Source organism: Neophocaena asiaeorientalis, unplaced genomic scaffold, assembly GCF_003031525.2.
Source record: "Neophocaena asiaeorientalis asiaeorientalis breed wild unplaced genomic scaffold, Neophocaena_asiaeorientalis_V1.1 scaffold597, whole genome shotgun sequence".
NCBI lineage: Eukaryota > Metazoa > Chordata > Mammalia > Artiodactyla > Phocoenidae > Neophocaena > Neophocaena asiaeorientalis.
The window spans coordinates 605,113-619,363 of NW_020172664.1; the positions used below are offsets into that span (position 1 = coordinate 605,113).

Below are 14,251 nucleotides of genomic sequence, written 5' to 3' on the forward strand. Positions count from 1 at the left end.
TCCAAAATCTTGACTTTGGCTTCTTCTCTAAGTTGTCTGAATGATGTTTTTAGCTGGAACTATCAGATAGAAAAGGATGGGTCTAACTGTCAAATTAGCCTTCTTGTAACAGGCAAATTTCACTACCTTTCTTTCCATTTGTCACCATTTCACCTCAAAATGTTCCCCAAAGCCATGCCCTTTAGAAACACCTTTGAATGTTCAAACTCAACTGATCGTCCTATTAATAAATGATGAGTAATCAGTATCAGTGTTTATCTTCACTCATTATGCACACCATAAATTCTTGATCCAAATATAACCCTATTGTATAAAATTCCTTCCTCAACATACCATCACCAAGAATAAAATAACTCCTGTAAATAATTACCTTTGGGATATGAAAGAAAATGTAAACATTTTATTTGGCAGTTGTTTCTGAACACATGAATAAATAAATGGAAAAGTACATATTCATATTTCTTTTTGGAGTAACAGATACCATTAAACGCTTATTTACACATCTTCACTGCAAAGAACAGTTACACAATTCAATTTTGTCTTATAAAAGGTAACTTCCCACACCACTGGACTGGACAGGAAAGGATGGAGATTACGGGTAGTGCTTGGTTCTAGCAGCCTCAGTGTTTGAAAGGCATTCATTTGCAAGTGTGATAAGAAGAGTCATCATGCATTGAGTTCATCCGGATCATATACTGTAGAAAGTTTCCGATGGCAGCCACAGAATTTCGTGTGTCATGCGCTTAAGTCAACTATGACATGTTTGTAAATCTGTGTGTTTCCCTTAAAACTGGAAGCAAAAAGAAAATTACGCTTATTAATGGACACATGCGTGAATGATCTTGGTGCCTGAACATTCAATTCCTGAAATTTTACAAATTTGGCTTTCTCTGCATCCCAGTTATACACTTGAGTAAAGGAATAATCACTTCCAAGAATTGCGTATTGATAGTTATTTATCTGAAGAGGCTGGAACACCATGGATCCTCGCGATGGCATCCTCTGAATATCCTGAAATGAGGAGCCTCCCCATTTCATTACTTTGGAATCACCAATGAATCTTGTCAAGCAAATGTACACTTCACCTTTCACTGAGAAGTGCTTAACGGCATATACATCTTCCATGTTAGGAATGTCGGTTTGGTTAGTAAATAATTGTATTGCTTTGTTCCACTGATAAATTACAGGACGCTGGGAACTACTGGACAGGATTAAATGAGGCGTTCTGAGTGTCTGAGGTGTTCTGGCTATTTCTAGATATTCCACATCAGTATCCCTGTACCACGCATGTAAAGATTGATGGGAGTAGAATCCATTTCCGTTCCATTTATAAATGGTAGTAAAACCAGCTTTTGAACTGTCAGCAACCACAAAGTACCAGTTGTTTTCAATCTTGAACGTTTCAATGTCATTGGGTTTTCGGATTTTGAGAATTTCAATATCCTGGATTTTTATGAATTTATTTGCAAAACTGTCTCTCTTATAGATGTGAGAGCCACCGAACAGCTGGGCCACAATAACATAGAGCTGAGTTTCAATGACTATAGGCTTGCACACTACAGTGGACGTGCCTGGAAAAGACAAATGAGAGATTAGGAGGATGGCCATCCTCTTTTGGACATGTTAATACACATGCCGAAGCCATGCAACTGCCACCAAAATCATTTCCTTGGTTGATTAGGCAAAAGGCCAATTTCCTAATCAGGTCCAATGGCAGTGGGATCCCGAAGTTCTGTGCCTTTGTACCTCATGGAGCCTTGTTATCAATAACTGAGTTGTCATGTCACATCCAACGTGTACTAGACGTTCAGGACGTTCAGGATACATGGCTACAGCCTGAGTTTTCTCCTCTCACTTTTTTTTTTTTTGGCCAAGCCATGTGTGGATCTCAGTTCCCCAACCAGGGATTGAACCCGTGGCCACAGCAGTGACAGCACCAAGTCCTAACCACTGGACCGCCAGGGAACTCCCTCTCCTCTCGCTTCTTACAGAAAGAAAGCATTGCTTTCTCTGACATATCATGAGTTGGAAACTGCCATTTATTGAGCACCAATTTGCTTTGCCAAATCATCTCATTAAATTTCCCAACAATCTTAAAAGATAAATATTATCACCCTCCCTTTTGCAGATGAGCAGACAGAAGCTCAGAGAGGTTCGGTGCTGCTAGGAGAAGGCAGAGTTGGGATTCAAACCCAAGGCTACAAGCATCTCTATGCTTTTAACCCAACCTGGGGTGGGCAGTTAGCTGTACAAGGACTTCCAACTTGGCCAGCATTCCACAAGGTTCTAGAAGAACCTCACAAAGTTTTGAGCGGTAGTCTGGGCAGCCCACGGCTCTACCTGCAATTGGTTTGCTCTATGTATAAACTGCTTCTTGCTCTAGAATAAACTGACTTTCTCCTGAGAAAGGAGAGAGATGCCACTTGTGAAGCTTTAGGTCACTGGCGGCAGAAAAGAAGGAAGAGAAATCCTTGAGAAAAGTGAAAGAGGGGTACAGTCATGGGCGAAGCTCCTGGATGTTACTTTGGGAAATCTCAGAAAACTATATGGGAGTCTGTCAGAAGCCTAGCTCAATATCCTTTGTTAAGAGTTTAACATTTATCAATAGATTCTGATCTCATAGAGGGAGCTTGGCTCTAGGAAATCCAAAGAGAGCCGGGCAAATCTGGTCCCAGGCTTTTTCTGACTGCAGCTCTAAGGGCTTTGAGGTAATAAGTTCCAGATCAACTCTTTCTATTAATTGGCTCCATCCATAGGCAAAATTATTCTAGTTGTGACACTTTTCAAGGCTGTGTAATTCTGTGACCTTGGGAAAATCACTTCTCTGGGATTCAGTTTTCTCTTCTGTACAATGAGGGTTGGAACTAGATGAGAGATGGCCACTAGTTTTCAACCATATACCAATATTGATTGATTGATTGTGACTGCCTGGAGAACTGTGTTAAGAAGGATTCTGTCCTCTGCAAAAAAGAGCATCATGATACATTAGCGATGTCTGTCTGGGGTGAGGGAGGGGATAGTGACTGTATATATGACACATATTCGTCATCCTAGACTAGATGATGCCATCTGAAAGTCTGCAAATACATGATTCATTTTTCATTTAAGTGCTCATCTAAAGATTCATTCAAAGCAATTGACAGACTGTACACATGTAAGAAGAACCTTACACAAAACTAAGGTTTAGATTTCACAAAGCTGTGCTGCAATCCATTGGAAAACTGAGGGGACTGCAGGAGATCTCCCATGAACATTTTGCAGAAGTAATGTTTTTGCCGTAAAGTTTGAGAGTCATTGATCTAAAATAACCTCCTTATTTTATAGTTAAAAAGAGGGGCCCAGTGAGGGTGAGTGGCTTGACCAGTTAGCTTGTGGCAGAACCTAGATTAGAACTCATAATTCTTAGTCCAGTACTTTTTCATTGAAGAAAAATAACCCACCTTTTATTGTATATTTACTAAGCTAGGTCCTATGCTAAGTTTCTTGAACATATGCTCCCATTGTTTTATAACAACACTGAAAGTTAGGTATTATTATTCCCATTTTACAAGTGAGGAAATTAAGCTTTAGGGAACAATCCCAGGCACTCAGTAAATGGTAGATTTGGGATTCAAATGATTCTCAACCTGCCCAAAGAATTCCCTGATATCATTCATCTTTTCCTGTTGCCCTTGGCCCAAGTGGCTTAACTTTCCACTCAAAATACGATCAGGCTTTTCGTACCTGTAATGTTGTCATAATTCCGGAAGGTCTTTTCTACGTGGTCCCATTCAAGGAAAATGCACTTTCCAGTGAAAGGCTGAGCGATGACTACATACTCATCGTTCATGTAAGAAAAAGTGTCTATGGACAGTGATTGAAAAGGCAGGTCTTGAGACTTTGCAAACTCTGCAAAAATTGAAAATGATGATGAGTAGCTGTGCTGATGCCTCATTCCTTGGCTAGATCTCAAATGTCCACAAGAAATATATTTATTCTAGAGAAACAGTGAAATGACAATTTTACTTTGCTTTTAAACACATGAATTTTAATGGTTCATAATATTTTTAAATTGCTCAGTTGGTTTTTAATATATATATTTAAAGAATCAGTTCCTGCATATGTAAAAAATTAGCCCTTATTCTAATTATATGAGGTGGAATGATTTGGAATACATTACCTGTAATGATGCAATCAAAATCCTTGGAGGAGAGACTATTGATTTTGCGCTTCTTGTATTCTGGAGGGCCTTCACAGTAGATGTCTTCGACAGTTGCATTGGTGTGGCCTAGCCATTCCACCAGCCACTTCAGTTTACAGTCACAATTAAATGAATTACCTCTCAGGTCCCTGAAAGACAAACTTCAGCTGCTTTTGATATACGAGGGTCCTTCCTTCCCAGGCATGACTTTTACTTTAGCAATTAACATGTGCAGAATGACCTCACCTGGCTTTATATAATGTCCCATAATCTACCTTCAACCTGACTGACCATTCACTTTGGGCTCAGAGAATGACCACAGTGTGCCCTTGCAGGCCACCCCAGTCAATGGAACCTCATCCTTATAACTTATTCCCTCTTGGATTCGAAGGTAGCTCAGTCTAGAGCTGTGCTGTCCATAGAAATACAATGTGAACCACATATGTAGTTAAAAATTTTCTACAGACACATTAAAAAACTAAAAAGAAAGAAGTGAAATTATTTTCATAGCATATGTTATATAACTCAATACATACAGAATTTTATCATTTTCACATATAGTCATATAGAAATTACTAATGAGATATTTTACATTCTCTTTGTATACTAAGTCTTTGAAGTCTGATGTGTATTTTATACTTACAGTATATCTCAATTTGGAAAATAAAATTTCAGCAGAAATTCATGATTTATATTTAGAGTTAACAAAATTTACAGTTGAAAAAAACAGATTTATACACCCAAGTTGTTCCAAACATACTTAAAACTCTTCCAATGATTGAACAGAGAATCAGTTTTTAAATTTAAATTTAGTTTTTTATTTAATTTTTTAAAATTATGTAAAATTTAAAATTCAGTTCCTCATTTACACTAGGAACACATTTCAAGTGTTTGGTGATCACATGTGTGGCTACCATATTGGGCAGCACAGGTCTAAAAGAAAGATGTAGTGATTGTTGTACCATATTTAATTACATCGAGTAAGCTATTTGCTTTTCTTCTTCCTCACAGGCATAATTAACCCTGATCCTATTCCATGGTCTACAAATTCAATTTTAATAGGAAATGACTTCGACACAGCCGAGTTAGTGCAGACATACAATAATAGCTCATGTCCATAATAAACTGTACAGCATAGATAGTTTAAATTTCCACATATGATCCCAGCTCACCAAGTTCTCTGTTTATTTGCATTGCTTCTGTTCAAAAACTCTATCTCTTTCCTAAAACCATTCTTGGTCACACAAAATTCCTAAGATAGGTACCACCTACTTTTCACACAGCATATGAGTACTTTTTAAACGTTGAAGCATTTAAAAATGTGTTTTGGGGGTAATTCAAGAAACCAAGAAATCTACTAAAAGGCAAGTCAGCATGGATCCTTGCACTTCTTAGATGATTCTTGGTTTGGGCATATCAAGGTAGGCCCAAGAGGCCAAACCCATTATGGGATTCCTTGGAGAGACTGAGCCAATTTCAAGTGTTTTTTCTTTTGCTAGTGTGGGGTATAGGCTGACACAAGGTTGGGCCAGAGGGTCCCCAAATCCGCTGTATCCCCAAGTCTGCTATGGAGAATCATCTAACTTCCAAGACATTCTCAGGACACCTCATATCTCAAGAATACTCTGACCCAGAATAATGAGTGTCAACTTTTCTGGGGTATTGTAAACCAGAGCGGTAACTGTGGTCTGTCCAAGACTATTTGGAAGTGTCCTGATTCTGACACTCTCTTGGAAATAAACCGTCTTTCAGGAATTGGGGTAATAGGCGTGGAGGAGGGGTGGGGGGAATACTACAAGGAACAAAGGAAGTTTTTCATAGCTTACTGATTTGAAGTTAAATCCTAGGTTTAGGAGAAAATTCTTGACTCAAATTTTTGTTATTGGAGAAAAGTTGTTTTGAATATATATTCTGTAGCAAAGTACCTGAAAAATAAGAACTCCTTTGTTTTCATACATCTTTTGTTTGTTCCTGTTTTCTACCTTGTGACATTTAAATACCTTTCCAATGTTCTGGAAGGCACTTATTGAAGCTAAATTGCTTTTGAAAGGGTTAGGCATATATTACTTGCTTTGCTTACTACAAAATACACAAATTCCTTACAAAGATCTTTCACTCTGAGGCTTAAAAGTCAAAGTTTGAAAGCTCTTTTGTTTGAAAAAGGGTCAAAAATAATTAAGTTCATTCCCTTCCTGGGGCTTAAGCCAAATTCCTGGGGATTAAGCCTAGAGCTGTTGTTCAGTCTAATGAGAGAAAAGGCAAACTTTCCTCCCTTCTCCCACTTCCTGCTCCATTTCTCTCTTGACAGACCAACCCATGGGTATAAACTTTCATCTTTATTCTGTCAGTTTCCCAGACTTCTTTATGTTTTTCCTTTGTAGCCCCATTTCCTGGACCTCATGAGAAAAAAAAGGCATCTTGAAACCTCTATCTAGCCCTCCTCTTCCTACCCCCTCCAAGTCCCTTGTCATCAGTCCCTGCCATACAGGCACACACTTTGTCAAAGGCAAACTTGGGACTATATTTTCAGAATATAGTGGTAAATACCATAGGAGACTCAAACATTAGTCCAACTAAATTCAAATTTTAAGCCAATTTAAAATTAAAATTTAAAAATTCTCATTTAATTTAAAGCCAATTAAAAAATTTAATAATCCACACCAGGCTTCTTTGTTAACGACTGCAAATTAATTAATTAATCAGTGATTTCTTAGGTCCTCTTACACATTTGTTAAAGAATCCAGGCCTTTGAAAATGTCTTTCGGGAGAGTCTGGAGGTTGTTGTTTGCAAGGCTCCTGGAAAAAAAAAAAGAATGATGTAAACTGTAGTCATAAATGAAATAAATGCATTTTATGACCCCTTATGTATTATGGTATTAAACAAACAAACAAGCAAACCCTCCAAAATACGAGTAACAGAATGATGCCTGGGCATTGGTCTTTCTACTTAGCACTGAGTATGAGCATCACACACTCAGGCATTCCATCTAAGGGATGCCTCCCTATGTCCATGGTCTCCATGTGCTCTCTCTCCTCTCACTCAGGCTGCCCTTCTCCTCCCTCCCCCCACCGCCCCACTTGCTATAGAGAGCAGCTCAACCTCCAACTCTTAGTTCCAACAGCTCTCAAATTTGGAGGCCTGTCTGATCTATCCCCCTTCCAGCACATTCTTTTTGTTTCCTCCTTTTTCTACATTTTTTCCCCTTTAGCTCCATTCATTCATTCCTCCTTAGAAAATAGCTTCCTTATAAATATCCATCTATTCACCCATCCATCCATCCATTCATCCATCCATCCATCCATCCATTCATCCTCTTTAATCATCTCCTTTTCCCTTCTTCCAATTCTTGCCCTATTATCACAGGAATTGTTTTCTCCTTCTCTTTCTATTTGTTCTTTCACTTACCACTAAAATGATTCTGATGCTAATCAAGGGTAATAAGTAAGAAACAGTCCTGATAGTATCAAGGAAAGGGACATGTGTCCATACTGCAGAAATGTGCACATAACAAGGAGCAGATACTGTATGACAGGGAAGGGTACTAGGTACTGGTAATTTTCTATTTTTAACCAGCATTATACATGTACCTATTATATACTCTTCTTAGGAGTAGTTTTAATTTTCACAATAAAAATTAAAAACTAAAACTAAGGGCCTCCCTGGTGGCGCAGTGGTTGAGAGTCCGCCTGCCACTGCAGGGGACACGGGTTCGTGCCCCGGTCCAGGAAGATGCCACATGCAGCGGAGCGGCTGGGCCCGTGAGCCATGGCCGCTGAGCCTGTGCGTCCGGAGCCTGTGCTCCGCAACGGGAGAGGCCACAACAGTGAGAGGCCCGCATACCGCAAAAAAAACCAAAAAAAACAAAACTAAAACAAAAGAGTCTATGCTGTCAGCCTCCAAAGCCCTTGAAAATTCTCTCACATTCCATTTAAAACACTCTCAAAAGTCTTCTATGTTTTCCACCTCCTTTAATTAATACAAGATTTCTCAAGTGCAAGCATTCAGAACTTTTAAAATCTATTTTTAAGTCATATATGTTGTTTTTCTGAGTTTTAGAAATTACCACTAGATTAGAAAGCTTTTTTTCAATGAACCTCGACACAGAAGAAAGGGAACTGAATCAGAAGTTTCCAGTCTCAGTGATGGTCCATTTTGTGACAAAGAGCACAGCTTTGGAGTCATTCTTTCTGAGCTTGGTTTGAATCCCGGCTCCACTATTTACAGGCTGTGTGACTTTGGTTATCTACCTTCTCTGCGACTCAGCTTTTTCATTTTTTAAGTGGAGGTAATAATACCTCATATCATAAGAGTGTTAGAAAAAGTAAATGCGGTAACTCAGGATGGTAGTTGGACTACTCTCAATAAAGGGCAGCTGGGAGGAGTGGGGGTGGGGGACAGGAAGGAGAAAGGCTTTTGTGTGGTCTTTGCCCAAGAAACATTTAGAAAACTGACCATACAAATGAACTGCTGTGACTGTCCGCCTATGCAGAATTAATAAAACGCTGCTAAAGAAGATTATTCCAGAGAACAGCTCCATAGTTCTTTTTACTGAATGGTGGTTAAATGAAGAGATTTCTTGGGTCTTGGACCAGTCTAGAATCTCTCTCAAGTTATGTGTCTCAATATAGTTGCTGGCACAATGTGTCCTGAAGTCCTCATGCTAACTTGTAAGTGGACGTCCCTCCCCCGGAAACCAGCACGAAGTGCAACTGGCTGCAGGGCATGAGCTTGGAGGAGGCTGGGTCATAGGACAGTGGGAGTGAAACGATGAGAGTCAAGTCCTGAATTACTGCAGCCACTAGGGTTACACAGGAAGAGGCACCATGTTTTTATTGCTGCCCTGGGCAGTTCTTTTAAACAGCAGGTGAATCTGAGAGTTCCCGCTTCCTGCCCAAAGAACAGAGCTCTAAGCCTCACATACCCAAGGTGTTAAGAGTCAGTGAACTTCATAGATACAGAGAACAAATTGGTGGTTGCCAGAGGTGGGGTTGAGGGGATGGGAGAAATGGGTGAACTGCGGGGTTTTCTGTTTGGTTTTTTTTGGTTTTTTGGTTATTAAAAAAAAAAAGATTAAAAAAAAAAGGAATTCCAAAATTAAAAAAAAAAACTCAATGAGCATCACCACCTTAGGTTTTACTATGGGGTAGGAATGCACTGTATCTGGGTAACTGATGAGGGGTAGAACTGATTGGGAGAGAGCGAAAACAGGCCAATGCGAGGTTTGAGAAAACATGCATCAATGTTAATTTTTTTCTAGGATGACTTTGTAGTGAGTACTGGAAGGATGTTTTTCTCACCACTGTATCCCCAGTGCCTGGCATAATATAAGTCCTCAACAGCTACTTTTACATGAATGAATGAATGGGGCAGGCTGGAGTTGATAAGAAGAAGGACATCCATCCAGACAAAGAAAAGAGCAGAGAATGCTTCTCTTAGGCCCTTGTACCAAGACACCGAGTTAGGGAGAAATTGCAAAGCCCTGTGAATTACCGTTGCCCCACCTCCACGATGCTCACAAAGTACCCTCCCTCCTCTGAGCCCTCACTGTGGTAATAAGCCCTAAACAATAGGACGACTTTTCTTTCTTTCTTTTTTTAATTTGGCTGAGCCGTGAGGATTCTAGTTCCCCGACTAGGATTCGAACCCAGGCCCCAGCAGTGAAAGCGCCGAGTCCTAACCACTGGACCACCAGGGAATTCCCTAGGAGGGCTCTTCAAAGTGTGCCTGCCACTAAGCTCCATTCTCTAGGTCCTGACTCAGAGTCTACCTAAGAAACATTCTTTAAAACACCAGGGAAACGGCTGAATTGAGCACCTAGCTGCCTTGAGACTAGCTGAGAAGGGTCAAGCATTCTCAGTGGCAGGCAGGCTTTCCTACCCAATGGAATTGACGACCATTCCCTCCACTTTGGTGTTTTCATGGTTTACCTGAGAAAACCTCTAATTATGGAGTATGGAACCTACTGGAAAGTCTTCTCTCTAAGGCAGACCAGACTGGCTCAGACAGCACGTTTGTTTCAGTGCCACTGGGGTCTGCTGCTAAGAAAGCATCGCCCACGGCCATCTGGGGTGCTCCCAGGCTCCCTGCGGTGCAGATTCTCAGCTTGAGTTGGTGTCTCACTGAATTTGCGGTACTTCAAGTGCAGTTATTTTAATTTCATACAAAATGTTTAAAGGGGATAAATACACTACAGCATTCGGAGTCCTGATCCAGGACCAGCGGAAGTTAGGCAGTGAGGTTTAGTTTATTCCCACGTGATGGTGTTTACTGCATAGCACACTCTGTTCTAGGCACTTTGCATAGATTAACTGACCTAATCTCACGACAACCTTAGGATCTAGGTACTCCTAAGTATTTTATTATCCCCACCCCCATTTTTACAGATGATTATTATCACTTCCATATTACACATAAGAAATTGGAGGCACCATGAAGCTTAGTGACCTGCCTGATGTCCCACAGCTATTAAGGGGTAAAGCCGTGCTTTGAACCCAGGCAGTCTGGTGGCAGAGATCCCCCTCAGCCAGTATATTTACATGCATGTCATTGTAAAGGCCGAAATGAGGACATCCTGCCTGACTAACTGGAGACACACAGGCACCCTGAGCTTGGGGACTGCTGTATATATCTTTTGCACCTCCGCAGTGGTGAGCAGCCAGTAGGTGCTCCCCAGCAGGTAGGCATGGATGAGATTTTCCCCAAATGTCTTTATACATGCATGCAAAGAATCTTGCCTCCACTGGGCCTTAGCCACGAGGACACTCATGTGACGCCCAAGGGAACCTTTACGAAAACTTCATGGGTGTTAACAGAAACCAGTACAAAATGTTTAGAGATTTTGTGATCATTGGTCATAAATGATTTTTTAATTCATTTTTTCCCTGATTTCAGAAGTAATACATGGTCATCAGGAAAATTCAAACCTTTCTGAAATATATAAGCTATTCAAACACTTAAGTTAATCATGTATAATATTACAGTCATTCAGAATAATCAAGAGAGGGTCCCAGGATTTGTAAGGACTTAAATATAAGGAATTCTCTTTTTTTTTGAGGGGGGGGTTGGTTTGAGGGGGAGAGGAGTCTATAGAGTAAGTTTTAAGTTGGCTATTAATGTCTTTTTAGAAGGTAAGTCTACTGAGTTAGATGTATAAGAAGGTGAGATAAGTTCATTGCTTCTTTAGGAATGAACTGAATTTATATCAATGCTCAGGCAAGTCCTTTGGAGAAGCTTTAGTGTTAGGCCAGGGTGGGAACCAGTTGGATCTAAAAGTGTATGTCTAACCCCAACTATTTGCATTTGGAGACTACAGCGAGGGTAGGGCTCCTCTCTTCAGGATCTTCTCTTCCTTCCCCAGCCATATTTGCTCCTCAAATGATATCCTGTGGAAGGATCCAGCCAGCTCCATAAAGCTTTCTGATCCTGCTATAATTTTTTTTCCCTTTTTCCTTTCTTTTTTGGCCACTGCATGGCTTGCGGGGTCTTAGTTCCCCAACCAGGGATTGAACCCAGGCCCTCAGCAGTGAGGGTCCGGAGTCCTAACTACGGGGCCACCAGGGAATTCCCCGGTCCTGTTATAATTGACATGGTGGAGAGGGCACTAGATGTCTCATTAAAGACTTCGGGAAACTTCTAACTTTTACCGCTACTAACTGGGGAGCAGCTTAAACTCAGGGTGTACCTCCGTGTTCTCATTCGCCAATGGGGATAGTGCCTGCCTTGTATCTTTCATAAGGTCATCAAGAGAGTGTAATGAGGTCAAGAATATGAAAAAGATTTGTAAACTCTTTCTGTAGGTTAGAGGGTGAGGTGATAATTCTTTGCTACTTGAATGTTTGCCTTTAATTGAGACGAATTGGTCTGAGGTGGAGGAAATTGCACTTTGAAACCTAACACCTCTAAAATCTTAAAAAGAAAATTAATGGCTCAAACAAATGTCAGATTTATTTATAAGTGATAAATAATGGAAAATGAACTTGATGTGCTGAGCCGTCAGAGGGACATTTGGGCTTCAAATCTTCCCTACCCATCTCTTCTTGAAAGGAAAAAAGGAAAGGAGAAAAGAAAAAAGGAAAGAAGGAAGAAGCGAGAACTACACCTGGAGGAACAGCGTAATTAGAAAGGAGATCATGACCTGGGGACAAGGCACTCAGTGAGAAGATATATGTTCATCTAATTCCTCTTGCTAGACTGAGCTCTTCCAGGTTGGAGCTGGATTTTATTCATTTTTGTGTGGCACATCCTAGAGACTATTTAGGAGGAACCATATGGCAATGCCATTTTTGCAGATCCAAAAGAGTCTCATATTGGCAATACCACACGAATCAATCTAAGTGTTTGATAAAGATGCAAGAGATCTAAGGGTCATATTCAATCGACTTTAACCTGTTCCCTCCTAAAACCTCCTTCCTACCTCCAGCACCGGTCAGACAGGTGGGACTTCCCTTTCATTGTCTGACTCTTAAGATTCACGCCTCTCTCTTTGAAGGCTGCCTTTTGTGTTCCCTTAAGCTTGAAAATTTCTAGGTATTAAGCACATGCTGTACCAGTGCCTTCTTCTTATACTCTTCATACCTCTAAAGAAGGGGCCTCATAATGACCCAAATTTATATTTCCATTTTATTTGATGGGCATAATAGGTTCTAGTCAAACAAAATAAATGTTCTTCACTAGGGTGTTGTATAAATTTTTTTCTTCCCCACTTTCCTCCCTTCCTCACCCCTCCCCTCTTTCCCCCATTCATTCCTTTCTCTCTCTTTCTGCCTCGCTCCCTCCCTTCTTTCCATTCTTCCCTCCAGGTGAGGTAGGACTTTAGGCTGGAGAGAAGATATACTCGATTGAACTAAGGGGCACGGCAAGGCTATGTCCAGGTTCCCAGAGAGAACACCAGGGTCTTACATCCTTCCTTCAGCCCCTCGTGATGCTGAGCCATTAGACACAGGCCATGTTGAATGGATTTATGTGAATCAAGTAGATTTCAAGTTGAAGTCATGAACTTCCATTTATCTTTCCATTTCTTCGTTTCTTTTATTTATTTTTGTCTGAAAGATTAGGCTTGGTGGTGTTTGGCTCCGTAATCAAATGGCATAGCATTCGTACCATACACAGCCAGGTTTGCAGCACATTGTAACACTGATGTGAAAAGCAGTGTTGCAAACTGTTTATTTTATAAACAGTATTTTCCTCATCATTTTATAATGACTATATACAGAAGCCTTGAAAGGTGCAGTGATTTCGTAAAATACATCTGGCCATCAGTTCCCTGTTGCTACAAATCCAAACAGCAGTAGAGACAGGGACTAGTAGAGGCAGCATGATGACCACGTAGACACCCTAGAATAAAGGTTCAAAGGGCAGGCATTTTTATCTGCCTTGTTACCTGCTACCTCCCACGGTCTAGAACAGAGCTGGAAATGAGGTACTGTGAGGCAACAGGTTAAAATCGACAGAATGGGGCTTCCCTGGTGGCGCAGTGGTTGAGAGTCCGCCTGCCGATGCAGGGGACATGGGTTCGTGCCCCGGTCTGGGAGGATCCCACGTGCCGCGGAGCAGCTGGGCCCGTGAGCCATGGCCGCTGAGCCTGCACGTCCGGAGCCTGTGCTCCGCAACGGGAGAGGCCACAACAGTGAGAGGCCCGCGTACCGCAAAAAAAAAAAAAAAAAAAATCGACAGAATGACTATGATGCTTAGATGACTTGCATCTTTATCTAACACTAAAGAGACACATATTAGGCACTTGAGAAACAGTCCCTGAATGGATGAGTAGCCATAGCAGTTCAGCTATTGAGTTGATGTTATCATAATTCCATAACTACTCAGTTCACTTGTCACATATCCCCTCCAGGCTTCTGTTTCCTCATTTCTAGAATGGGGGTTGTGTGACTCTGGCAGGATCGTTGAGAGGATTAAACGAAAATTCACGTAAAGCGCACTGGCCAACACAGTAGTAGGCACTTAACAAATGTTAGTGCCATTTCTTCCCATGCCCTTCTAGTTTCCTTAAAAGTACATCTGTCTGTGAGTGTGTGTGTGTGTGTGTGTGTGTGTGTGTGTGTGTGTGTGTGTGTGTG

General features: G+C 41.0%; 1 protein-coding gene across 4 annotated transcripts in view; it reads right to left on the reverse strand.

The window, feature by feature from the left end:
* Positions 1–379: 379 nt before the first annotated feature.
* LGI1 (leucine rich glioma inactivated 1) overlaps positions 380–14,251 on the reverse strand; it is a 33,394-nt gene continuing 19,522 nt past the window's right edge. For 2 of the 4 annotated variants that reach the window (XM_024739548.1, XM_024739551.1), the window contains 4 exons: positions 6,905–6,976; positions 4,160–4,329; positions 3,724–3,888; positions 736–1,571 (listed from right to left, as the gene is read on the reverse strand). In XM_024739548.1, the coding sequence (XP_024595316.1) occupies positions 736–1,571; positions 3,724–3,888; positions 4,160–4,329; positions 6,905–6,976 (1,243 nt within the window). Of the gene's footprint in view, positions 1,572–3,723; positions 3,889–4,159; positions 4,330–6,904; positions 6,977–14,251 lie in introns of all 4 variants that reach the window. The other 2 variants (XM_024739550.1, XM_024739552.1) reach the window with 2 other exon arrangements.